Source organism: Phaseolus vulgaris, chromosome 3, assembly GCF_000499845.2.
Source record: "Phaseolus vulgaris cultivar G19833 chromosome 3, P. vulgaris v2.0, whole genome shotgun sequence".
Classification (NCBI taxonomy): Eukaryota; Viridiplantae; Streptophyta; class Magnoliopsida; order Fabales; family Fabaceae; genus Phaseolus; species Phaseolus vulgaris.
The window spans coordinates 52,917,112-52,944,857 of record NC_023757.2 but is presented as its reverse complement, the minus strand read 5'-3'; the positions used below and the strand labels follow the sequence as shown (position 1 = coordinate 52,944,857).

The window sequence follows — 27,746 nt, the reverse complement described above, 5'->3', positions numbered from 1 at the left end:
ACTTTTGGGCTTCCCACTTCTGTTCTATTGGGTCCATTTTTTTTAATTTTAGATTTAATTACTTTTTTTCTATTATTTATTTTTTCATTTCCTCTCATCTTTCATACTTGATCTAATTTATTTTGTTTCAATATTTGTTAATATAGTTTCACATCATCAAAATCAATGATAATTTATATTTTTTTTTTCATCAGAACGTTTTTAAGAACAAAATCATGATAAAACATCAATATTTAAAATAAATAATTGATAATTATTCAAAAAATATTATTTATAAGGTTTTTTTTTTTAAATCAATCTAATGTGTTTTCTCAAGTTCAAAATAATGATACAAATACAATATTTTTCTTATAACATTGATGAATATTTAGTTAAAGTACAAAATTGTATTATTTTAAATTAAGTGTGAATATTTATAATAATGAGACGAAGTTAAAGTAACTAATGAGATTAAAATGATAAAAGGTTGAATTAATCTTCAATTGTCTGAAATATTTAATTACATAATAGATTTATTGATTTTTCCAATGACTATTTTAAAAATTATACCCATGATGAATTCTAATTGATTCACAATGTTTTTACACCCACAATATAAATAATCATTAAGCTTATTTGAATTTTCATATATTTTTGGTGTTATTTGCCGATAAAAGTAGAGTTTCATTACACTATCCTCCAATTTAAGTTGTCTTTGTATTATTTATAGTAATTTTTTTAAGAGATAATATTTTTTTTGTAGAAAACTAGATGCCTTAAATAATTAGACAAGAAGAGATCAAAGGGATGAGATTCTGTGTTTTTAAAGATAATTTTTAAAATTTAAATACATAATTTTTGTCTCTTCGTATTTGCTTTGGTTTAAAGCAAGGAACAAACAATAGATGAAGATAATGATAAGTAATAATTAATTAAATTATGGTTGTCATCATCACAGAAGTGAAATTTCCTTTTATAATTCTTAGTTTCTATTTTCTGATGATGAAAATTGAAATTTTATCTTGTTGATGGTTATTTCTCTGAACTTGTTTTTCTTTCAACAATTTTATATGTTAATGTTGAAAGATGGTAAAAGAACACCATAAAATAATGGAGCAGTTCTGTGTGTTTCAGAGTTACAATTATAATATTAATATTTTATTAATAAAATTTGGATTTTGCTACCTTAAAGCTGTAGTGTAACTACTCTATTCAGATTTGGTTTGGAGTTTTTTTCCTATGTTTTAGGTTAAACAAGTTTTTCATATCTGCTTTGATTTCAACTTGATATCTTGAAGAAAGTGCAGCATTTTTAATACCTAATATTTAATATAAAATTTAGTCTTCAGGGTAACATTTTTTTAAGGAAATGGAGTTAACATGTAATTATATTAATTCTATTATGATATTATAGTAGATATACTAATAATATATGATATTTTATTTAAAAATAACGGAATATAAAACTAATTAGTTTCAGTTTTCTGGATGCAGTTGTTTATAATAAGTAAAGCTACTACATAAGAGTAACTTAGTTTAAATTAGTCTAATTATGTTTAATTCAATAGTAAATAAAATTTAATCTAATCTAATTAAGTTAGATTGATCGATTAATTAATTCTAATATATGTAGCGTTTTGGTATGCTAAATATAATTTTATATAATTTAAAAGTTGAGGTTAATTATAATTTTTATATATTCTTTCATTCTCCAATTTATCAATGTATTTTAAAAATAAAAATGTGACGAAATCTCATATTTAAGTTCAAAAAACATGTAACATATCAATCAATCATTAATATATTTTTTTTATTAAACTAATTTGATAAAAGAACCTAATATAGTAACAAGTCATTTTTGAATGAACAAATGAAGATTTTATTATCATCATTATTATAAAATCTCCAACAATGAGATTACACTTCCCACCACGACATTACACCTCATTTTTCGATTAATTCAAATTAAGAGAAGAGTCTCAAAGCCTAGATTTTATTTGCACAAATCACATTCATTACCACGTTTTCATTATATTACATTATTGGTGTAAAGTATCAACACCTCACACTAAATAAATAAGATTGCTACCCTCCACTTTTTTATGCAAGTATGGTAAAGAATCTTCCAATTGTTGTGATGGATTATGCTGCACTATAATTATCCTAAGAAAATAATGATCATCATCACCTTCCTATATTGTTTTATAGAAAGGGGTTCGTTCTTTTACAAGTGTTATTCAAAATTTCTCTAAAATAAATTAAGAAATGGAATAAATTTTCTTATTTTAATAAAAAAATTATAAATATTTGTATTGAGTTGATATTATTTTTTAATATAATTTTAGGGTTATTTAAATTTCCTTAGTAGGGTCTCGCGAAATCTTCTCTCTTTACCCTCGATTATATCAGAAAATGATTAACCTTATTATGAGACTGTCCGCGGATTCCATTATCAAGAAGTGGACTATAGCGTCGGATTGCTAATTCGTTCCTCGATTATATTAGAAAATGATTGATTTGTAAACCTTATTATGAGACTGTCCGCAGATTCCATTATCAAGAAGTGGACTATAACGTCGGATTGCTAATTCGTTGTACAAATTATTGTACCGAGGTTTCTAATCCATTGTACAAATTATTGTACCGAGGTTTCGAATCCCTCTCTTTCTGTTGATATTTTGGTTTTTTTTTTTAACTTGTTTTTTTATTTACTAGTTAAAGATGTTAAAATAGAGAAAATTCTAATAAAAATATTTAAAAATCCCGCACAAGCAAAAGACAGATATCATCCTCTACCATATCTCATCAACTGAGATAAAAACATAAGGCAACTTCCAATAATAGTAATTAACATTTTGATAAGATGAACGAGACCAAGAATTCTTGAAAGACAATTTAGTTGCACCACTACCCAAAAACTATGGGACACAATGGGGAGAAAAAAAAGTTAGCAAACCATAGTTCAATGAACATAAACAGATGGCAGAACCTAAAAAATAAATCTCATTGCTAAGAAAAGAAAGTCATAATAATCATTGATAAAAATACAACTCCAACTCTATCTTTTCAACTACTTTAAGTACAATTATTGTTATAAAACTTCATGAAGGTAACTAAAGAAATGTAATACTAATCTTGGAATGTCTAAACGGTTCGTTAACCATCTAAAAAATTGACTGACAAAAAATCATATAAAATCACAATTTTTAATGTGTCTACGCAAGTTGCTATTTATAGTTTCTCCCTTATACTATGTTACATCAAACACCCATGGATAACCTAACCAGAGCAAAATTCCACAAGAATAGAGTTGTTGTAACGTTTGATTTTCCTTTACAGAAGTCTCAACAAATTCTTGAAAGAGCACCAAGCCAATTGTCAATTCTCTCAATTTGTATCAGTATCCACTGCAAAAGCTGATGCTTCAATGTGTTGCATATTCTTACCTTCCCCTTAGAAAGTATGGCAGATCAGACTTTGGGAAATGGTATTCTGGGGGTTCTAATAGCAATTCATGTCCTCTATTTTCTGAGGTTGCATTACTAGTAGTTGAAATATCTGGTGTATGAAGTTTTCCAAACGGCACAGCAGGTTAAAGGAATTTGAAAAGATATGCAAGACAATAAGTTATTTGGGATTTTTATCAGACAAAGAATAAAGATTCCACTCTACTTTTTCACTGCTTGAACCATCAGCTGTAGCTTTCTTCAACCTTTTCACCAAAGGCACGCAGCTTGACTTGGCTTCTTCATCCTTGAAGTTTTGATCAGTGACCTCTATCAAAAGTACATAGAAAAATAATCACCAAAAGAAAAACTACAGAAGAATCTATTGAACAACTTTATTCCTTATCATGAAGTCTCACAAAAATTATTTAAAAGGATAGTGCGAAAAAACAAATATTTGCTCCCACTCAGTTAAAGCTCAAAACAGCTCATATTTGATTCAAAATCCAAATTTTGATATGCTCTATTTTACAATATACTGTTCTTTAAGAACTACGAGCATTGAATTACTAAATACTGATAATTCTGTCCAAGGATGACCCGATAACTCCCTGTTTAAGTTGGACAGATTATTAATTTACTTCTCACAAAAAAATTATCATAACAATAAATTCTGCCAGTGCATTATATTGAATTTTACTCGACTGAATCCGCATCATAAGAAAATTAAGTGAAACTAGTGGTTAGTACAACATGTTGTGACAGGGTTTACAAGTACTTAATTAGAACATGAGCCGAGGTACTCTGTAAACCCATTGTATGTACGACGAACAAAGACTTTGCAGAGGAGTACATAAATCATCCACACTAAATTTCCAACTCTAAGCATAGAAATAAACTAAATCGAATATCTTTGAAGGCCCATAATCAAAATAAACTCTCTCACTCAACCCCTACCCCACCTCCACCCCCACCCCCACCCAAGATTGGTTTGAAGTTTAAATTAGAGTATTTTACACACAGGCTTCAATAACTGCCTTCAAAACATTGTTATTCCAAAAAAATGTCATGTGGAAATTGACTCTTTTAATCCTTTTTCAGCACACGTTAAAAAGAATTACAAGAACCATTTGAAAATATTTCAATTTTCTTAAAAAATCTTAAATGCAATGTGGTTATGCAACTAAAAATTAAAAAGAGTATTGACTGCAGAACTGATTCAGCGACAAGAACGTAACTGAGATACACAAATAGCACATAAAGTTATACATATCATGCATAAATACAAAAAATATGACATAGGTTTAATTGTAATTCATAGATATTTATTTCTATCTGGAAAACATGTTTCCTTTTTATTCACACAAGGATATACAATGAAGAAAAAAAACACAAAGTAGCAGTATTGCTACAGTTAGTGGTGTAAATGAGTTGCATTGTTTGCGATTTATTCAAAGTCTGGCTCATGAACAAACAAACTCAAACTTAAAAGTTAAGACTTGATTTAAGTGAGTCATGCTCAAGATTTATGGACTTGAATTAATACTTTGTAAGTAGTTCATATTTTTATGTATTACATTACCTAATTATGAAAATAGTTGAACTCTTAGAATTCACTAGGAAAGTTATACTTTTGTATATTATTTAGCTTATATATTATTAACCCAATAAATCAAATTTTAAATGGGTAACTGTACCATCTGGCTTTGTGATGCTCAGATTGAGTCTGTTCTCTGCAATGTTAACTTAGGGTGAGGTTTCCTAGTTGGTACTACCCCCAAGCATTTTGCGTGAAGGAGCAGGAAAAAAATACACTTTGAATGCTTCTGGCTTAAGAACACAATAACTTTAGCTAGAACAATAACAACGAACTTTCTTAAAATTATTTATATCATTTTCATCATCAAAAAATTCTTTATTCTAAGTGTACAATCTTACCCCTGCAAGCAGAGAGATCATTTTCAGGATTTTAACCTATGACCTCCAGCCAGATCACAACTTTACCACTGTGCCAACTGCCAAGGAAACACCCTTTTGCCAGTAACAAATTATTTTCAAAAATATTAACTTCATAATATAACTGGTAGTCTTTAACCACAGATCCTCAACCAAGAGTACTACGAACCAGTATTGATAAATTTTTACAGCAGGTATACTAAAAACTAATTGATACACAGCTTCCTTTGTTATTTGGTACAAGACATTTCATTTAGACCCCATCAAAACTGAGTAACTCCATGTTCTGTGAACTTGAATAATTGACAAAAATAATTTGATAACATAACTACTGATTAAACTATATATGCAGGTATTTTGAGAAAGGAGAAAATATGTATAGCCAATGTGCATAAAAAGAAATAAAATTGAAGTTACCTGTAGTACTGCAAGCCAATTCTAGATGGAATGAGCGGCCAATACATTGCTTCTTTAAACTTCTTGGAGACCTGTCAGTAAATGTTGAACTTCCTCTTGCATGAATTTCCTTATCACAAAGCAAGCCATGCTTGCAGGTCATAGGGTTTCCCAAACTAAGGCCTCTATCCACAGATGTAAGTTCGAATTGACTTCCTGTAAGAACATGAGAATCAGCTGTGCTCTCAAACAAAGGTGAAATTCTTTCAAGGTTGATCCTCTTCTGGCAGGCATCTTGTAGAGCCAGAGTCTGAAAGCAACAAAAGATAATAAAGCATAATCGTGCAGAGAGATGTACAAAAATGAACACTTATCCACACTACAGACATGATCTTTGAATTTATGTCTGACCTGTTTAAGCATATTATGTGAATTTTGCAAAATTCTACACTGACATGCTTCATCTGTGCTATTTTTTATGCTCCGACAACGTAAATGCATAGAGCGATGCAATTCCTTCACAAATGAGGCCTCTAAAGAACGAATATATAGACTGTGCTGCTGATCCGTCCATGTAGTTGACTGATCCAGGAAAAATATTTGAGCTTAGTATGCCCTTACCAACTAAATGAAGAGAAAAGTTTCCATCTTCACTAGAAATCACGAACATAGAATACAATTTAATATATCAAACTATCATATTTATCAGCAAACAAATAAACTTTAATAAATCGCCTTTGAAAATAAATCATGTCAAGCAGCAAGCCATTTAAGCCCATGTAGGAACTAAATTAGTTGGCTATACAACTAATAAATTTTTTTATTATAATTCCAATAAACAAGACTAGATAATCTGAAAACTAAGAGTCAATCAAAAGTATTTAAATGACACTTCCTCTGAATTAAATATCTCATTATCTAAGTTTTTCATTTAACTGTCTACAGCTTCTTCAGGTATTTCACATCAGCTTCAATTAAAATAAAAATAAGCTTTTTTGATGTACATATGACGTGTCAAGGAGAAAGGGACATCAGAGAATATCTCCATTTAAGCAGTAGATACAAACCAAAAGCACATCCGTTGCTGCTACTGAAATCATTTACGAAACCACAGATGCTAAACTGTATAATCAATTTCGGACAAAAGGCTGAAACAAGCACTCTTTAAGAGGCCAAACATAAGAGATTGAAGAACAAAGTTGATTTCAAAGTTTCAGCAACCACGGTCAAACTCAAATCTTACAGAAGAGGAAACCGTCTGCAAAATTTATAACACGATGATCAATTTCAGTTATTTGATGCTATTCACAATATTAGTACTATTCTCTATCTCCACCCCACCCCGGTTTCAGATTTCAGATATTTTCGACTCATCAATTGCATAATTTAACCAACAAATATCAGACACTAGCCAGTGAAAGCATAATTGCGCGCTTAAACACCAAAAAAGCAAAACGCAGAAGCACTAAAAAGACCAATAACTCAAACGGCTAGTTACAGGCAAGCTCTCGCGCGTGCTACGCCAAAAACCTCTAAGATCAACTTCTGAACACAAGCTCCGACCACAAAATCAAGAAACAAAAGCGAAATCGAAAATCGGGTACAACATCGGAAGATGAATTGGAAAAGGAGTGAAGTTACCAGATGCGGAGCGGGCGCGGAATGAGAGGAGAAGTTCTTGGAGGTGTCCTCGAGGGTGACAGCAGAGGAGTCAGAGGTGGAGCGAGTGAGGTCCTCCGGCAACAATTCCGGATCGGTGGAGCGCGGCGGCGAGAGGTGGCGCGGGAGATCGCGTGGCTCCATGGAGCGTGATCGGAAAATTTGAGCGGAGAAGAAACCCTCTGCGTTCGGTTGAGGAGAAGAAAGGAAAAAGGCTCCACATGGCTTCGCTTTTACACGTGTCAGTGGCGTCGTTGGGGTGCCACGTCATCCGGCAGATAATATCTTCGGCTAATGTGAGCCAGATATTTTGAAGGGTCGTTGAAGAGAGCGAGTGGCGTTGGACGCATTCATTGGCGCGTGGAACTCATGCCTTATTTTATCGCATTATCGTTTTCAACTCCTCATTCATTAACTCAATTTTCACTTTTTCTATATATGGAAAAACTCGCTTATTATTACACATTCCACAATCTTCTCAAAAAATTAGAGTTTAGAACAAATTTATTATCAAAAAATAAAAATAATTACAAAACCTAATAAAAAATTTTAAAAAAATATACACAAATATAAATTTTAGTATAATTTTAAACTATTTTTATCGTACAATTTAAACTATTTTTACCCTCAGAATAACATATAAAAAAAAAATCTTTTCATAGACATGTTTTGAATTATGAAATTGCTAAAAGCATTCATGCATATGTATTTTTTCAAATAATAAAAAATTAAATAATAATTGACACTTGAATCTATATAAAAGAATCAATCATATTTGTTCAGGAAAATAAGTATATATATATATAAGAGACTTTAGAATTATAAAATAAGTAACAAAGTTATTACAAAGGAACAACTACCAAAAGAAAATAATGTAATAGTTAAAGATAAACAAAATAATCTAATAGTTAAAGATAAGTAAGTAATTAACTAATTTGACTATTTTAGACCCTTTGTATTAGCCTCTTAAATAAGGTGAGAACATTTTTTTTATTCTTTATTTAAAAATTTCAAAAATATTTAATCATACTATTAATAATTACATATAATTATAAATAATAAAAATAATAAAATAAAATTATAATATTAAAAAAAAATATATAATTATATAAAATAATAAATATTATTTTCATAAATTTTAATATATTTAATAAATTATTTCAATTTAACACAACATTATTTTCTATTAACAACGATATGTTAGATCTAAATTTACGTTCAATTTCCAAGAGGATAATCTATAATCATTAAAACCTTAATTTCTTGGTTTTGTTTCTTCAAATTTTCTTTGAAGTGATATTAGTTTTCTTCTTCATCTCTTTATGCTCTTTAATTTATTTGTTTTGAAAGTTGCAAAATTATAATTCTGATTTGATATTATAAAATTAATGACAAAGATAGTAATAATATAAGCTTAGATATTTTGAATTGAATAAAGGTGGAAGTGGAGTTACCTGAGTTAGATATGACCTAACCATGGAGAGAGAGAGCTAATGTAATTATATGATCTTGGATAATGGATTTATTTAATGTGGGTGATGATTTTAGTTTTTATTTACCAATTGCAATTATATACACATTCCATACAAAATTCATTTATTGGTGACAAAAATAACTAATTTATAAAAACTTTATTATGACTTCTCTCAATATATTACATAAATATAAAAAAATATAATTATTTATGGATTTATTTAAGCCAATAACACAATTATCTCACTACTCTTAATGAAACATAATAGGTTAAGTTAGACTTTATCTCACTACTCTTAATGAAACATAATTATAAATAGGTTAAGCTAGACTTTCATTTATGTTAGACTAAACCCAAAAGAAATGTTTATTGTATTTAAATAAGTTAGATTTTTTTTCTTTAACTAGAATCAAACTTACACTACAAAAAATCAGTTTGATATGAACTATTTCTCTCTTGTACTAAAAAATAAAATTAAAAAGTAATATAATAAATAGAACAAACTTATTTCTTTTTACAAAAATTTATTTGCTTCAAGCATTTGAAACTTTTTTTTGACTCAGGTCAGCTTCAAGCCCTTCCCAAGCGAATTTGGGTTTTCTTAAGCATTAATGACTCTTTTTGCTTAACTCTTTTGAATTCGTTTAACATTGTAAACTTTCTAAATATGATCCATTTATATCATTAATCTACTCAGCGTATGTCTTGCCGCTCAACATTTTCAATTTATGCTATTTGAAGTCAATCAACTTAGTCATTTTTTCTTGCGCTGAGCAGATTGAACATTCTATTTTTTATTTTTTTTTGCTATTTTTCCTTCTTTTTTTGCAAGATTCATCAAATCTTCCTTCTTCTCTCCATCTTTGTGTCAAGTTGTTTAAAATGCATACTTTTTTTACAGTTGTTTTTTCATGTAATCTACTCATCTATGCCTAGTTTGATATGAACTTTGAAACAATTTGACACTTATGAGACAACTAATTGACACTCATCCTAAAATATTTGACACTTATGAGACAACTAATTAGTACTCATCATAAATGATTCCACAAAACTGAGTAAGGAAACTTCATTCATTTACACCTAGTCTAAAAGGATATTTTTCTTTCAAGAATAACATTATTATTTATTATGATTATTATTATAGAATGTAAAAATATATATTGACAAAATAAAAGAAATTATATATAATATTTTTTTTATAAACATATCCGCATAAGAATAATAATATGTAAAATATTTTGTAAATGTTTCATGTAACGTTGAGGTTCATACATTTTTTATCTCATCGTATTTTTTTAAAGTTTATTAGTTGGATATTAATTCTCCTCATAATATTATGGTGGTTAGTAAGGTTATTAAATTTGAGAATCTACATAGACTCGTAAAAGATTTGTAAACTCAACTCGTAGACTCGTAATAGTCTATTTCATATAAAAATTCAATAAAAAAACAGTCATGATACAAATTCTATGATATTAAAATAAATAAGTTCATACAATACACCAATAAAAAAATATTAATTCTCAATCCATGTTTCCATCTAATGTTTGTTCTATTTTCCACAATATTTTTACTTATAAATAGAAGTGATTTGCCAGAATTTGAACCATTTTGCGACATGTTAAAAATGGTATATGTTGAACATATCCAAAGAATAAAAAAACACTCTTATTTTAATCTTATTTCAGTCATGCCCAAATAATAATAAAAAAAACCCAATTTGCGATTTTATTTCAAATTCACCCAACTCCAACTCCAAATCAAAATTTTATTTCAAATTCAACCCAACCCCAATCGTGAAACCAAACTCACAAACCAGAGCAAAATGCCACATCGAGGCAACAAGAGACTATACGATATGATATAAGGAGATGCAAGACGGTGAGGCACTGCGAGATGACAATAAGGTGCCATGAGACGACGACAAGGTGCACCCAAGTGAAACACGAACGCAACAGGTCTAGTTCAAGTATGAAACTAACCCAAAATCCAAACACTAAGCAAAACAACCCATGTGTGGGTTGTTTTTTACTTTTCTTCCGAACTCGTTAACTCGACCTCCAACTTTCGAGTTTGTACCGAATCTATCGAGTTTATCCAAATTTAGTTTGCTAAAAAATGAATCTACTTACAAATTCATCCACAACCTATAAGTGAACTCTTAAATTCAAACGATTTTATGGGTTAATCCTAAATGATGGACAATGACTAAATGAATTTTTATACATAAAGACAAAATTAAACACTTATTTTTTGGTCAACATGAATTATTTTCACAAAAGTTAACCATGAAGATGAATGTTGTTTAGGGTCATAGTATATAAATGTAATAACAATTATGGTATGGTATTTTTTCTATTATTGGTCATGTCATCGTGTTGGAACATAAATGGCACTAAAGCATTGTGAGCATTGGAAATGTTGGTGAGTTTCCTTGTGCATTTTGGATGGTTATGTTGAAGCTTGGAAAAGATTCTAAAATGAAGTGTTTTATTTTCCCCACTAAAAGGAGCATGCACCAGCAACACCATCACCATTTCCTTGTACTATTCACCAATGGACTCTCTTTATTCCTCATCTCTGCAACCCTAGGCTACTTATTATTTTCCACTACCATAGTCTATCTTGTCTTGTCTTTCTCCTTTTCAAGCATTTCACTATTATTTTTGGTATAGCAAAATACATACAATATAATTGGATTAATTTACTTTAAATATAAAATAAAATTATTCGAAATATAATTTTATAAAAGATATCAAAAAAATTCTTTATATGGTCTTGTATTTTCTGTTTTTGTGTTTGTTATTCAAAATCTTTTCAGAATTTTGTTTTAGTGTCAATACAAGGTCCAAAATTTTGTTTTACTTTATACTATTTGATAAAGGTCTTGTATTTTTTATGCTTCCAAAATCTTCTAGAGTGATCTTATTCTATATTGAATTTGGGTCCAAATGTCTTATCGGATAAACAAACAAGTTCAATTATACTCAAACTCCTTATTTAATTTTTTATAAGTCTCTAACTCTATAACCTCTTTATTCTTGACAACAGTCTATCATATGGGTTTACATCAACAACTTAATATTAAATGAAAACAACTGAATTCATGCATAGGTAACACGACTTCATTTGTTTTCATTACAATGAGATCATTGAAGAATGACACGACTTCAACTCTATTTTTCGAGCCATAGATAGGGTTTAATGTTAGCAGTTTGTTCCCTGGAGCAATATTGGTAGAGTGAAGAATAATCTTGTGGCTCAATAATTGCAAATTTGAGGAAGTTAATAAGGATAAAGAAGATGGGAATCTTGCATGAAAGCATGCATGTCTTCTAAGAAAAATTGTTTAGAGCACTATCATATATGAAGCAAGTGACCACTACCACTATTTCTCATTTATAATATGAAATATTCCATAATCCATTACTTTTGAACATCCATGTCATATTTTTTTTTTTATATTATATTACTTATTAAGTTTTACTTGTAACTTTTTATCTCCACCAATACTTTTTAATCCTTTAATAGATGAAAGAGATATAAATTAGTCAACCATGAGATATGTGAAGTAGAAATAATTAATAAGTTCAATAATAAAATTGGAAAAACTTAGCTTGCGACTCAAAACAAATGATAGATAAAAATAATATGTAATTTTTTGTTTGGATTAAAATCGAAAATAAAAAATAGAGTGAAAGATAGAGTTGTAGTCGTGACAATCTTCCACGAATACAACGTTAAAATGAAAACAACTAAGGTCGTTCTATCAATACACGACTTTAGTTGTTTTCATTTATTGAAATCGTATCACCTATGCACAACTTCACTTAATTATAATCATCTTCTCTAATTAAAGTTGTGTCACATGCACACTTTCATTATAATTTCTAATCAAAGTCGTGCACTTTTGTTTCGAAGTTCACTAACGTTGAAGTCGTCTTCATTGATCACGACTTCCTCACACAAAGTCATGCTCTCAAGATACGACTTACCCATTCTCTTAATTACTAAGTGAAATTGCACCATTTTATTGAAAACAACTTATTTTCTATCTTTTGATTTCTACTAGTACCTCAAGAGAAAAGTGTTAGCTTTTGTTATGAATGTTGTATTATAATCTGAAGCAGAATAAAGAAGGCTTTATGAATCTGTGTGGAGTAGGAGATGAAAGGTGAAGAGTGTTGAACCAATGAGAATGCAACAACAATGGTGATAATGGTTTGACACCACGTGAACAAATCCCACGAATCTGCAGGCCTTAGTCTGTGCATACATTGCTTTTCTTCTTTTTGTACTCTGACAAATTGCATGCTTCTGCTCTTCATCTATTTTGGCCACTTATGGATCTTTAAGCTACCTTTGCATTTTCTCCATCATATGTTTCTTGCCACCACATCACCCTTATAATGGCCTAAAACTCTCATATAATCAAAATTTACTTAATCTTATACTTTAAGTTTAACTCAATCTTATAAAACTAATTTATAAAGTGAAGATTACACTCACTTATAAAGAATGAAATATCATAATCTATAGTCGATGTAGGATTTTCATCACAAATCTTATGCATCTTAACTTATAACTAGAAGATAGAACCTCTTAAATAGATTACATTTTTGTTAATAGAAATGAACCATGAAGAAAAACTCAATACACACAACTAAAAAATCATTAAACAGAAATTAATTTTATAAATAATAAATAATTAGTTACTATATTAACTAAATTATACATTATTTTAGAAACTAAAGAAAATAGTAATATCTAGATTAGTTTCTATTTCTGATCAATAGTTTCTAAATTGGTATCTAATTACGCTAAAAAAATCATTAAATAGAAACCAATTTTAGAGAAAAATAATAATTAGTTGTTATATTGACTAAATTAGAAACCATTTTAGAAACTAAACAAACTTTTGGTTTCTAAATTAGTTTCTATTTTTGATAAATAATTTCTAAATTGGTATTTAATTAGTTACAAGATTTTAACTACCGATTATTTAGATTCTAAATTTGATAGCAAAAATCTTGATAGCTAATTAGATACCAATTTAAAAACTATTTATCAATAATAGAAAATAATTTAGAAACCAATAATTTTTTTAATCTCTAAAATGTCTCTAATTTAGACCATACAACAATTAACTATTTTTTGTCTTTAAAATTAATTTCTATTTAATGATTTTCTTATAGTATTAGTTACTAAGATTTTAACTACCAATTATTTTAAATTCTAAAATCGGTAGCTAATTAAATACCAATTTAAAAACTATTTATCAATAATAGGAATTAATTTAAATATATATAAAAAATAATCTTTAAAATAATGTTTAATTTAATAATATAATAAATAATTATTTTTTATATCTAAAATTTATTTTTATATAATGATTTTTTTAGTGAGATATTAGTAATAATATTACAAACAAAAGAAAGTCTCAATCTTGGTTTTGTTTGACTCTCTTTTACGTGTACATTACTCTATTTTGTATTTTAAATAAATTTTAGTTAAAATCTTATTCTTCATTTATAATAAAAGAATTCATAACAATTAAAACGAAATATTATTAATAAAATTGCCTCAACTCTATAACTTTTCCAGAAAAAAAAAAGTTTACAAAGTGTTTGCAAAATTTATAAACATCTCATTGTTTAACCTATGAAAATATATACTTTTTAAAAATAAAAATCATGATATAACTGAGTCCAAATGGGTAATACTTCAAATACAATAATATTTAACTATATCTTATAAACTTGCTATAATCGAAATATTTTAGAGTTATAGAATTTAGTCTCATCTTGATCCCGTATTAATTATAAAATAATTTTAGAGATATAGATTTTAACAAAGTTTAAACTAATATATTTTCAAAAATTATTTTGATATAGTGATATTTATAATATCCAATAATTGATTCTGAACCTAAAACATGAATTAATCAAAATCAATCAATTCGTGCAATCTGTTTTTCAACTAGAACACTATTAGAGAATTGATTCATTCACAGTTTTCTTTTGTAAGAATTGATTCATTCACTAAAACGTGTTATGTGGCCATTAGTACAATTGATATGATTTTCAGGTTTGGTTAAACATAATTTTAGGTTGGTTTTCTTTCTAATTTTTATTATGTTTTTAATTAAGTGTTTGAATATTTTTTTTATATGATTATTATGTTTTTAATCAAGTGATTGGGTGTCACATGTGAAGATAAAATAAAAATAAAAAAGTGAATTGGGTATGTTCTCCTTATAAGAAATAATGATGTATATGATGGAAATTAAATATAGCATTAAAAGTTATGTAGGATTTAGGGTTTATGATGTATATGATGAAAATTAAATATAGCACTGAGAGTTAATTATTAGTGGGCATTAAAAGTTATTTAATGAATATTAATATGAAATTTAGATAGCCTTACATAATTTAGTTTGTACATACAAACAAGGAGATATATGAATATTGAAAAAAAAATGAGTTTCTCTTAGTGATAACCTTATGAAGTTATGATAACCTTATGAAGTTATGAGTTATAAAAACTGATGAGAAAATAGAAAGATTTTTCTAATATTTAATTTAAAAAAATATACTAATTTCATACTTAAAAAAGACGAGAATGTCAATAATAAGTTATGGGATTGATCGTCACAAGTTGTGATAAGATTAAATTTGAATTTTTATAACTCATAACTCCATAAGATTTACACTCAAATTCTTTAAAAATTCATTTATCTCTCCGATTACAATTCAAGTACATCATTTCAGGTACCAATTTTTATATTTTTAATAAAAGGTATGAAACATGAATTTATTCTATTTTTATTTAATATAGTTATAAGCCAATTTATTAATACTATTATTCGACAAGTTTTACTTGTGAATTTATATGCAATAGTTTGATAAATTAATAATAATAGTATATTAGAAAAAGTGTATTATAAAGTATATTGTGATCGTTTCTTTGTTACAATTGCATTTTGTTTTGATGCATGAGAGTCATTAACGGATTTTAAAGAATTAGTGAAGGAAAAGTGAGAATCATATAATGTGCAAGGGAATGAGGTTACTAGGTGTAAAAGAAAAACTAAAATTGTTTAAAACAGACTTTAAAAAATGGAATTATGATGTGTTTGGGTGCATGAATACAACTAAACAATGTATTATTAAGGAGATAGAAGAATTGGACCATAAAGATGATGACTTTTAATATTTAGATTAAAAGGAATGGATCTAGTTAGCAATTTGAGAATAATTAAATGAAAAATAATACTTTCACAATCCTTATAATAATATACCATTCTTGATGTGATGAATTTAAAAATAAATATATAAAATAAATAATAAGTTTGAAATTAAATGGTATGAAAAAATATTAAAATAATAGTATTAAGAGTTTAGAAGTTCGTTCGATTGATTCAATATCAATAAACCTAGAAAAGAGAGTAGGTACTTGGAATGGGCGTATAACAAGAATTTTTGGCATTCCTTGGGTAATGTGGTTATATACAAAATATGAGTTGTCAACATATAATTATCCTAAGATAGATTCAACTTTATGTCAAAAAGCTAGGTCAACCCTATTAAACTCAACCATTATAGACCTAAAGTACAAGATTATATCTGAAGTGTTATCTAATAGAATTATGAAAGTTCTATACCCTTGGTTATTGATGATTGTCAATAATTGTTTCTAAAAGAAAGGGAGATTTTGAATAGTGTTTTAATGGTCAATAAAGTTGTAAAAAATATAATGAGACAAAGAAAAAGTGAGATCTTCATCAAAATTCATTATGAGAAGACTTATCATTCTCTCCTAAGAAAATTCTTAACATATATTAGGTTTTAATGGTAAGTGAATTGGATTGGCCAAACGCTATCTCTTCAATTTCAATTCTAGTTAATAGAAACTCAAAAATATAATTTAAACCATTTAAGAAGATGAGACTCAAACAAAAATTTATCAACAATTTAAGAATTTATATCATATACTCTCATAATTATTCTACCTGGCAAAAGCATATTTTGAACTTATAATTGAAAATATTCTTATGATATATTTTTTTCTTCATTAAGCAAACACATCTCTTCACTTTGTTAATATAGAGTTGTGAGTATCTTTACTATGGTTAACTATAGTGTAGGGTTAATAATTCACACAAACAAAAAACACTATCTAATTGTTTTCAAATTAATTTTGTCCTTTGTTTTTTTTTTTTTAGTTTAACCAATTTTTGAGAGAATCATAATAAGGACAAATGCACTAGGTCCCATATCGATTACAAAACTTAATACTGGATCATGTTGTGACTATATTTGGTTAACCTCTGCCAAAAAGTTAAAATTAATAGAAAAAAAATTGAAACATTAATTATCCAAAACTAAAAGTACATTAGGCAGAAGATAAATATTCATATTATTAGCATAGTGACTTGACTCATAACAAGAAAAAAGCAAGGGGAATAGATTCAAACACATATCTACCTTACCTTGCAGAACATGGCACTTCCAAAAACTCATAGCAGAGCTGAAAAAGGAGAGAAGATAATGCAAAAATGAGAAAATGGACGGCAAATAGGTTATGTTTTTATGGGGTGAGAAAAAAATCCTTAAGCATGATGATGATCAGAAATGTAAAATGTTGTCGGAAAGCAGCATCAAGTGGTGTGATCCTCCCACATTTCGAAAGATGATTGGGTGAAGGTCACGTCATGGATTCAAGTGGGAATGATTGGACCACGTTTTGCGACCATTGGGCCACTTATTGAGGGTATGTGTTCTTATATCAGGACCACTACACAAGACACTTGTTGACTCCACCACACTCCCCAATTTTCAAGATCGCTGCGACACGACACTCCTTACTCCCCCAAGCACACACTCACCCCAGGTAATTCTAATTTTAATTCCTCCTTTCGTTATCACCGCCATTGTTTTCCTCTACAAGCCCATAACTCAGCCATTCCCACAGTCTTTTCTTTTGTTTTGTTTGCTCTTTATTCATATGCTTCTTTCCACCCGACTAATTTTAGTTTAATCGATGTGGGGCCTTTTGGGTTTCTCCGATCGCCCGGGTGGAGAATCGGCGGAATTGGATTATGGGTAGCTGTTGTTGTGGTGGGTGTGTGGAGCAAGGGAGTTTTGTATCCATGATTGGATGTGAAATTTGTGTAATAGTGACAATTACTTCTTTAAGATAAAAGGAAAATTGGGTTGGAGATGGTGACGGGTCTGAGAGACTTTTGTGATTTCGCCCGGAAAAGGAAGTTTGGTTATGTTAAACTCCTAAAAGGGTGTTGGTATCTCGCAGAAATTATTTAACCTTTTGCTTTGAAGCATTTGAAAAATTAAGGTCTATCTACATCACCAGATTTTGGGTTAGGTTAATTTAATCCAAGTTACAAAAGTAGTAAGATATTTTTCATGGGGTCAAAAAATACCAAAATAACAGACAGCAGCACCACGTTTTTGATCTTGCTTCTCTACAGTTTAGTCATGGTTGGCTTCGGTGTTTCACCATGTGCACTGGTTTGGATTTTTGTGCTTTTCATGAAACTTTTTTGCTACTGATCCCTCAAAAGATGTAACAAATGTTTTGTTCCTGAGGATTGTGGGGTGGGGTTGATGATTATCTCTTTTAGTAACTTTATCAGTGAATTGCTTTTATTGTCCCAATGTTTTTTTGTAGTTAGGAAACCATTCCAAATTGGTGTCTGAAAACACCCCACGATCTACTTAGGCATGATTGCTACGTGAGACAAAGCTTGCTTGAGTAAAGCTCTAACGTCTGCTTCAAGTGTTGGAAAGTGAAAGCAAAGATGAACTTCAGGAACTACGATGATAATAACTCTACTTGGGATGCCATCCATGGGAAGACACCGGCAAATGTTGGTTCTCTGTTGAGACAGTCATCAGTATACTCCCTTACATTTGATGAGTTTCAGAGCACCATGGAGGGGATTGGGAAGGAATTTGGGTCCATGAACATGGATGAACTCTTGAAGAACATTTGGACAGCTGAAGAGACTCAGGCCTTGGCATTTTCAGCTGGTACAGGAGAAGGCCACAACCATAACCCAGTTAGTGGTGGTTTGCAAAGACAGGGTTTTTTGACATTGCCAAGGACTCTTAGTCAGAAAACAGTGGATGAGGTTTGGAGGGACTTCATCAAAGATAGTGGTGGGGCCAACGATGGGAGTGGCAATGGTGGTTCATCCATTCCTCAAAGGCAACCAACACTGGGAGAAATGACTTTAGAGGAGTTTTTGGTGAGGGCTGGGGTGGTGAGAGAAGATGTGCCTCAACAACAAATTGGAAAACCAAATAACAATGGATGGTTTGGTGACTTTCCTAGACCAAACAATAACAATGGCCTACTTCTTGGATTCCAACAACCAAACAGAAGTAATAGGAATTTGGGTGAGAGGGTGGTGGAGAACAACAACAACAACTTAGCTCCCAAACAACCTCCTTTATCACTAAACTCAAACCACTCTCAACGACCAACACAACAGCAACCCCCACTTTTTCCAAAGCCATCAAATGTAGCTTTTTCTGCTCCTATGCATTTGTTGAACACTGCTCCACATCCTAGCCCTGCCAGAAGAGGAGGGTTGATGGAGCATTCACTGAATGTTGGAATGGTTGGTTTAGCCTCAGCTAATCCAGAGGCTTCTCCCTCCAGGAAAATATCATCAGATGTAATTTCAAGAAGTAATGTAGACAACTCTTCACTGTCCCCAGTTCATTATGCAATCAACAGGGGAAGGAAATGCAGTGCTATAGAGAAAGTGGTTGAGAGAAGACAAAGGAGAATGATCAAAAATAGAGAATCAGCTGCCAGGTCAAGGGCTCGTAAGCAGGTTAGTACCTACCCTTAGAATTACTCATTACTGCATCAGTTCCACTGTTTTAACATATATTTAGAGAAAAGTAAGGGTAAAACATGTTTTCATTTTTTAAACTATCTCAAAATTAAGTTTTAGCTCAAGTAATATTAATAAATTTTAATTTTATATTCATGCTAAATGATGTGATTTTAATTTCTTTTGAAAAAATAACCCCATCTCTTTTGTACTGCAACTCCTAAAACTGGCCTAATAATAAAAATTAAAAGAGATATGAAAGTAGTTGTTTGATTTGAGAAAATATTCTTTTGTTCCTCTTTTTAACAAAAAGTGTTAGTTTTATTCTAAAGATTTTTACAAAAAAAATGTTTACTGTTTCTAACTAGTCATTATGCATTCTTGTCAACAACACTAGTAATTTTACTGTGTTGGTGGATCCTGCTAAAAAGCTTTAGTCAACTCTGTTTTTAGTGGGATTCATATCAAATTCTTCAGAACAGTTAAGTTTGATTCATTTCTTATCATTCTTTCTTACAAATTCTGCATCACCTGATTAAAATATCAAAAATACTACACATGAACTGTAAATTCATAACGAAGAGAGAATTAAAATACATTACATAATTTTTCCGGTTCTATATAAAAGAACTTGTCAAATTATCTATTGCACTATTCTGTAAGGCACTTAATTATAAATTTCTATCTCTCTTGAATGGCAGGCCTACACTTTCGAACTAGAAGCTGAAGTTGCAAAACTCAAGGAAATAAACAGAGAATTGCAAAGAAAACAGGTTTGCTGTCATTCTGTGCCACATCCTTATCACTTTATCAGTAAAATGTATACAAAGGTTTTGGCTTTCTCTGATTACAATTTTGGTTTGATACAGGCAGAAATTAAGGAAATGCAAAAAAATAAGGTATAATCTGCTCTGCATATGACTATGCCAATGTTCTCTTGATCAAATGACTCTTTTTCCTCACTTTTTTTCTACTGGTTGACACCAATAGTGAAATTTATTCACACAATTTACTTTTCAATTTATTTTCACAGTTTGAAAGGCAAATAAACTTTATTTATTTATTTATCTTAGCAGGATTTGGACCCTGCATGCCAGTCAAGGGTAAGTAGTAGAATACAATGCTTGAGAAGGACACTTACAGGACCATGGTAGTGGTAGACAGTTTGAGTAGTTGTTTCTAAGTAACAGATATACGAAGGAAGGAAGCCATTGTTATGTCATAAGGACTGGAGTATGTTTGTGAACTGTGGCTTAATTTCAGTCCAACACTAGATAGGGAGGTAGCTAGCTATTATTAGCTTTATGTATAGGAACTAGGAGTGGTGAGTTGTACATTTTTAAACATATATCTTTAAATAATGAATTGTTATATGTGCTTGAATGTTATTTTCTTTTCTATTGCAGGATGATAAGATAACACAAGCTTATTTGACTGTCTCTAACTTTTGTTTGTCCAATTTAAGTTTTAGTCATGCCCTTTGTTTCTTGTATTTATGAAAGGAGGGAGATTCCCATTTATTTTCCACATGTCAAACATAAGTAACAGTGTTTTATGTATTTGGTTGATCCTTTTCTCACAACAACCAATGAGACTGTACAATCTCAGTTACAAACACCTATGTAGAGCACTTTGCTTGTAGTTTCATAACATTTTCCAAATCATCACTAAGTTTGGCTTCACTCAATATGGATCGAGTTCAATTTAGTCATCTCATTGATTACATTAAAGGCATTATCATTGCCAATTTGAATGCTTCCTTAGTAACCAAGACCACATAATGCTTCCAAGCAAGATTAAACCAAAAGTCACTACTGATCTTTATTGTTTTTCGGCTTAGAGATTACCAAATAGTCTAAAGATGTTAATCTATGTGTTAATATCAAATTTGAAGTTGAATGAGGATAATGGAGGATGCCTCTTACTGAAGATTCTAAGTATAGAAGCTACATGACTGACTTATGTATCTTACACTACTTTTTAACCAACAATGACTCGCAGGTATCATGATTCTTGGACATATCCTGCAGTTTAAACTGCAGAACATCCTTAATTAAAAATAAAACATTCTTTTTTATAAACATTTTTATGTAATTACTTATGTTTAGTGCAAATATACTTTTAAGTGAAGGTTCTTTATTATACTTTTAAAATTTTAATTTGTACTTTACTAAATATCCATAGATATTCACTGAAATTTTTAAAATTCAGCTACAGTTGCAGAACTATATTGGCCTACACCTGTCAAAAGTTGAAGCTGTTGCTTTTCCATTGACTTTAAACATGCAAATTTCCTTTACCATTATTTTCCAATTTGTTCCCATATCTTTCCTATGTTACTGTACCATTTTGTGGGTGTTGGTTTTTTCAAAGTACTTTATGTTATGATTGTATTATCTGGTGTCAATAATAAAATGTCAAACAACACAATAGTGACAGAAAAAATATCTTCCTCTCCTTTTCTGGTGTATGAGTTTTGAGATTAGTGTTCAAATGTCAAATTCTAGCCAAATCCTAATCTTATCTTATCTTAATATTATTAAAGTGTAAAGGTAACTTAGTCAGCGATGACTCAGAAATAACTTTTGCTCCAGAAAGAAACTCTTTCTCCTCATATTTATTTATCAAAGAAACACAAGGTATTCATTATTCCTACTAAATTCTGAATTATTTAAAATATTTTATATTTTTCTTATTTATTATTTTAGAAATGTTTTACATAACATTAAATACATTTATGTTTGATTTTTAAATTAAATTATATTTCTATATTGTGATATTAGAATAAAAAAATATCCTATCTATTTTATTAAAATCAATAAATTTATTATAGTTTTTACTTTTACAAAATCATAAAAGAAGATAGATAAATAAAATAAAAAAATAGCTTTATATTATCATTCACTTATAAATTATATAATTTTTAATGATCATCTCAAAATATAGCAACTGTAATTTTAAACAAGTTAACCATTTAAATTTTTGGTCTATTTATTACATATTTATTATTTTAATTTTGCTTTTGTAAAGTAATTTAAGAGAGACAACAAAACATGATTATTTAAAAGAAAATTAGTTATTAATGTGAGTACTAATAAATGTATATTTCATTTTTTTATGTGGGCCGTTATAAAAAAAAGGCAATAGGAAAATGATGTAAAAATATAATGAAAAAGTAAAAATGGAGAAATTAATTATTGAAAATGACATAACTTTAAATATATCTTATACTGGAAACTATAAACTTATTAAAATATTTTAATATAAGCTATATAATTAATTAATTTATTGGAAATCAATTTTATTCAAAAATTACTCGTGGAGACGTTAGTACAGTACACTACTGAAATAACAAATTTATTCATCCATCTTTTAATACCAGTGTTTGCCATTTGAACTTCTTTCTAACATTTTTTTTTTCTTAACCCTTTCAACCTTTTCTAATTTGTTGTCACTCATTCTTTAGAAATAATTAATTTTAATCACTATATTATTTTAGATAAGTACATAAAGAAATATGGTTTCCTTTCAAAAGTTAAAAAAATATTTATAGCTTGGTAAAAGAAATGTCTTGAATCCTAAATATTCTAAATCTTAAAAAAATACTTTATTATTTTAATTATTCTGAAAAAAAATTTATAAAAATTAATTCAAATTCGCTTTTAGATACAAAACTTTCAAAGTTATAACAATTAAAAAAATAATTGTAACAATGTATGCCATATTTGCCTTTCAGTTGGAATTATTATATCTTACTTGGACACAAAACCTGTTTCTTGATCAATTAAATTTAACTGAATGTAAACATTCTTAACATTTGAGAATAATTCAAATATTTAAAATTAAGATAATGGTGAATCTCTGTCGGATTGAAAAAGTCTCCAAAATTCATGTTCATCCTCTTGGTTTTCTTCTCAATTTGTTGACTGAACCACCTGTCCCAAAAAAAATTGACATGAAAAAAAATTCTTGCTGGTTTCTGGGGATACAAGATGATGATATTTGACTAATTACATCATGCAATTGACCAATTTTTTTAGGGCACATGAGGATTGAATTATCTATCAAGTAAAGTTTGAATTTAAGCTAGAATGTTCAACCTACAGTTCACATCATGTGAAAAGACATCACAACCCCTCCACAAGTGAAACTCAGATTGATTGCAACCATCCATGTATGTGAAAGGAATCCCAAAATGCACTGTCCCCAAGAAAGCCAAGCATGGTTGTGCCTTGTGGATTTTGAGATGGGGAATTGCACATGACAGAGTACAACTTGATCAAAGATTTTTGCCCACAGAAACTGCAACTTTTCCTTGTTTGTGAAGTGATAGGGGACAAGCATTTATAATGCTAACATGGAGCTAGTGCCCAGGCACAGGCTTGGAAAATGATAAACCCCTCATCTCTTAAGACTAATTATACTTCTTCTCCTACTTCAAACCATCATGCATTCTACTTAGGATACTCAAAAACAAGGCCTTTTGCTACACTTCTAGCTCTTCCATTGCCAAATAGCTTGCTCACAATGGCCAGTGCAAAATATGTTGCAGTGGCAAGCCCCTCACTAGTGATCAAATTTCCATCAATAACTACTTTGGCCCCATTTATTGCTTCGTCATTAACCTTGTCTGAGACAGAGGGATGGGCTGTGGCCCTCTTGTCCTGCAACAGCAACAAAATTCTCATTTCAGTGACGATTTCTTCAAGAATTAGATCAGGAAACAAGCTCAATATTAACACTGGGGCAGCTAATACCTTGAGTAAACCTTGTTTGTGTAGAATAGCAAGTGAAGAACAGATCGCCCCATATATTCTTCCAGTTGAATTTTGTTCTTTAAGAAGCTTCTTCAGAATTCTTGATTTGCTTAGTTTTTGGGTACCAGTAGTTCCTCCCTAAAAATTCATGAAAATCTCATTAACTAACAATAGGTGGGACAAAAGCAAGAATCATCAGATTTTGCAGATAATTACAATCATAAACTAAATATACTGAGTCGAGTGCAACTGCAATGAAAAACCCTAAAAATTGAAGGAACCCCGAGAAAGATAATCATAGAAAAACCCTAAAAATTGAAGGAACCCCAAGAAAGATAATCCTAGAACAAGATACAATTGTGACCATTCATTTTCACCCTTTGCTCTAAGCACATTGTATGTGATTTTTGTTTGTTGGGGAGAGGGGGAGAAGGCTGTTAGTGATTATGTTTGGAAAGTTTTAAAATAGGGATGGATTAAATTTTGACATTTTCTTGTGCTTATTTTGGAAATCCACTAAAATTTAGTTGAATTTGAGTCACCTTTATTTAGCTTTAGTTGAGTGTTTGAATTGATAGTTTCACCTTTACTTGTTTACCCACTCTACCTATTCTAGTTAAGAATAAGTGAGTAATAAAACAAAATGAACTCCATTTAATTTCAATGTGTTCCAAAGATAAAAAAAATAAAATTTATGAAGCAATTGAAATCTTATTTTCTACAATGGGTTATACACAAGAGAATCGATTTCCACACAAATCAAATCTGAATTATCTAAAACTTAATAATAAACACTTCTAAGTTCTGCTATAGCAACGTGAAAAAATGCAGTAACTCGTTTTTTTCAGAATTTTATCTTACTGGAAGAATAATCAAATCATGTGTTGACTCCTGAGCATCCCTAATTAATATATCAGCAACAATTTTCGTTCCTTGTGAAGCCAAAACTTCAAGAGATTTCTCAACTGAAGCAACTATGACATTAGCTTTTGCTCGCCTTAGAATATCTACCACAGTCACTACATCAATCTCTTCCGAACCATGTGCAATTGGTATGAGGACCTGGGCATCATAATGTATGACTGTATGTGTAAGTTAAGATCTTTGTTTCAAAAGGATGGACAGCTAAAGTCTTCCCAAATAATACACATATGAAAGTTAGTAATAACTTACACTAGGGGTGTGATGGCCAATAGACCATTCAACTTTATTGAACTCCTTAGTTGCATTATCATCATCCGTTCTAATCAACTATTATAAAATATAAGAAAGAGCATCGGATCAGGCACAGAACTTAACTGATCAGACAACATACATGAAACATCAGAAAAAACATGAAAAGATGTTAATTTTTATAAATTTGATAAAAAAAGTACATTCACCATTCTGTATTTTTTTTCCTATTCTTTATAATTTAGTCATATTTCTAAACAATTACAAAACTGAAGGGAAGCAATCTATTCCTTTCAGGCAAGAAAGATGCTAATAAAAGCAGATTACCAACAATTCTGCGACCTCCCTAGCAACAGACTCCCCAAATAGCTGCTCGGCCAAGGACAAAGCAAACTGGTATGTTGTTCCAGGCCCCGGGCTGGTTGTGAGTCCTCTGGAAACCTGAAGATTTGATTTAACTGCCCAAAAGGTTGGAAGGCTGTCGAAGAATGCGGGGTGACAAGTTATCTTCCATGACAAACTAGAGGATATTAGCCTTATCCAAATACAAACAAAAAACAACATAATGAAAATATAGCAAAAATTATAGCGTGTATACGCAATCCAATGGTAATAATACAATTTATGTAAAAAACTTAATTAGAATGCACTAGTAGTATAATGTCATTTGATTATCTTTGGCATGCATGACACTTTCTTTACTTTAAATTTCCACATGAATTTAATATACATACATACTTATACATATACATATATACATACATATATATGTATATATATTGTCGTTGTAAAATTGTTTTACACAAACATCCAACTAGTCTGATCATTTTACTACATCATCCATCCTTTTCATTAATATGATGGGTTGACAGAATAAGTTCTAATTGGATGTCTAAGTAAATATTTTGTGCAGACTGTATTTATATAGATTAAGCTCTTTCCACAGAAATCTTGATGGATACCACCACACTGTTAGGGCAACAACAATTGCTTTTTTTGGTTTCTGAGGTTATTCTTTTTCAGAGGCAATCCTATTCCAGATTTAGTTCGACAGACACTAAATGTGATTCATTTCCCATATTGGCCTAGCTTAACCTACAAAACCAGCTTGTAAACTAAGGTTTACTCAGACATACTCTATTTTAGCTATATCATATGAATCTCCAACAGTCCCAGTGGGGATTCAAATATCAGTTCCTCCTGATATGGAAAACTAACCCTTCTGCTAGACTCAACCAACATTAGATAGCAACAGTAATTTAAAACCACGGCAATAAATACTGATTCTATTGAAATCCAAGTTAAGCAAAGCACCTTCTTCTTCTTCAAAAGACCCCATGGCAAAAGGGTGACAGCGGGAGCAGCACAAATAGCTCCATAGAGCCTATTTTCCTCAGCTTGTTTGCTAGTGATTTTTCGCAGAACTTCGCAATCCCGTAGTCTTGCAGAGCCAGGCATTCCTCCCTGCACTCGCGGTTAATACTAGCATCAACAACACAACAACCAACGCTAACAGAGAGCGGTTTCAGTTAGAGAACTAACGGGTAAAGCAACGAGGTCAAAAATTTGATCGGAACACGCGGAAATGTCGGTGTCGGCGACTATTTTGGTGCCTCCGGCGGCTTCTACTTGGAGCAGCGGCTCCACGGAGGCGACGGTGACTTCCGCGCCGGCGCGTCGCAGGACGTGAATCATGATAACGGCTTCCATTTCTTCGGTGCCCAAACCGATGGGAACCAGAACCTTCTTCGGAGGGATTGCATTGGGTGCTGTAGCTGGGGGAGAGATTGAGAGTGTGGCTTTCGGAGTGAGCGCTCTCTGCCTCCGAGGCTTGACGGCGGCGAAGGGTATGCGTGCGGCGGCGGCAGAGGCGGTGACCGGAGAGAGGGTGGTGGACGGTTGAGGCAGTAGCAGCAACGACATGAGGACTACTCTGATTCAGATTAGATTACGACCAAATTTCAAATGCTTCTTTTAGTATAAATGTTTTTCTTTATTTTTAAATTTTACAAAATTTGAAATTACTTATTTATTTT

At 30.3% G+C, this 27,746-nt stretch overlaps 2 protein-coding genes and 1 pseudogene across 3 annotated transcripts; 1 reads left to right on the top strand and 2 right to left on the bottom strand.

The window, feature by feature from the left end:
- Positions 1-2,989: 2,989 nt before the first annotated feature.
- Positions 2,990-7,722, bottom strand: LOC137808741 (cold-regulated protein 27-like; annotated as a pseudogene).
- A 9,651-nt stretch (positions 7,723-17,373) lies between these two features.
- On the top strand, positions 17,374-21,168 carry LOC137808740 (ABSCISIC ACID-INSENSITIVE 5-like protein 7). 2 transcript variants are annotated; one of them, XM_068610008.1, is made up of 5 exons: positions 17,374-17,805; positions 18,604-19,777; positions 20,482-20,553; positions 20,650-20,679; positions 20,857-21,168. In XM_068610008.1, exons 2-5 carry the CDS (start codon positions 18,734-18,736, stop codon positions 20,932-20,934), a joined length of 1,224 nt encoding a protein of 407 aa, XP_068466109.1. In that variant the 5' UTR covers positions 17,374-17,805; positions 18,604-18,733; the 3' UTR covers positions 20,935-21,168. The 2 variants fall into 2 exon arrangements, with proteins under 2 accessions (XP_068466109.1, XP_068466108.1); XM_068610007.1 differs by having other exon boundaries at positions 17,394-17,805; positions 20,854-21,168.
- A 2,562-nt stretch (positions 21,169-23,730) lies between these two features.
- Positions 23,731-27,682, bottom strand: LOC137808739 (protein DJ-1 homolog C). Its single transcript, XM_068610006.1, has 7 exons — positions 27,253-27,682; positions 27,025-27,174; positions 26,038-26,217; positions 25,711-25,788; positions 25,399-25,599; positions 24,538-24,675; positions 23,731-24,444 (listed from the first exon to the last, which is right to left on the bottom strand). The coding sequence occupies exons 1-7, from the start codon at positions 27,631-27,633 to the stop codon at positions 24,235-24,237; spliced, it is 1,338 nt and encodes a 445-aa protein (XP_068466107.1). The 5' UTR covers positions 27,634-27,682; the 3' UTR covers positions 23,731-24,234.
- Positions 27,683-27,746: the final 64 nt, after the last annotated feature.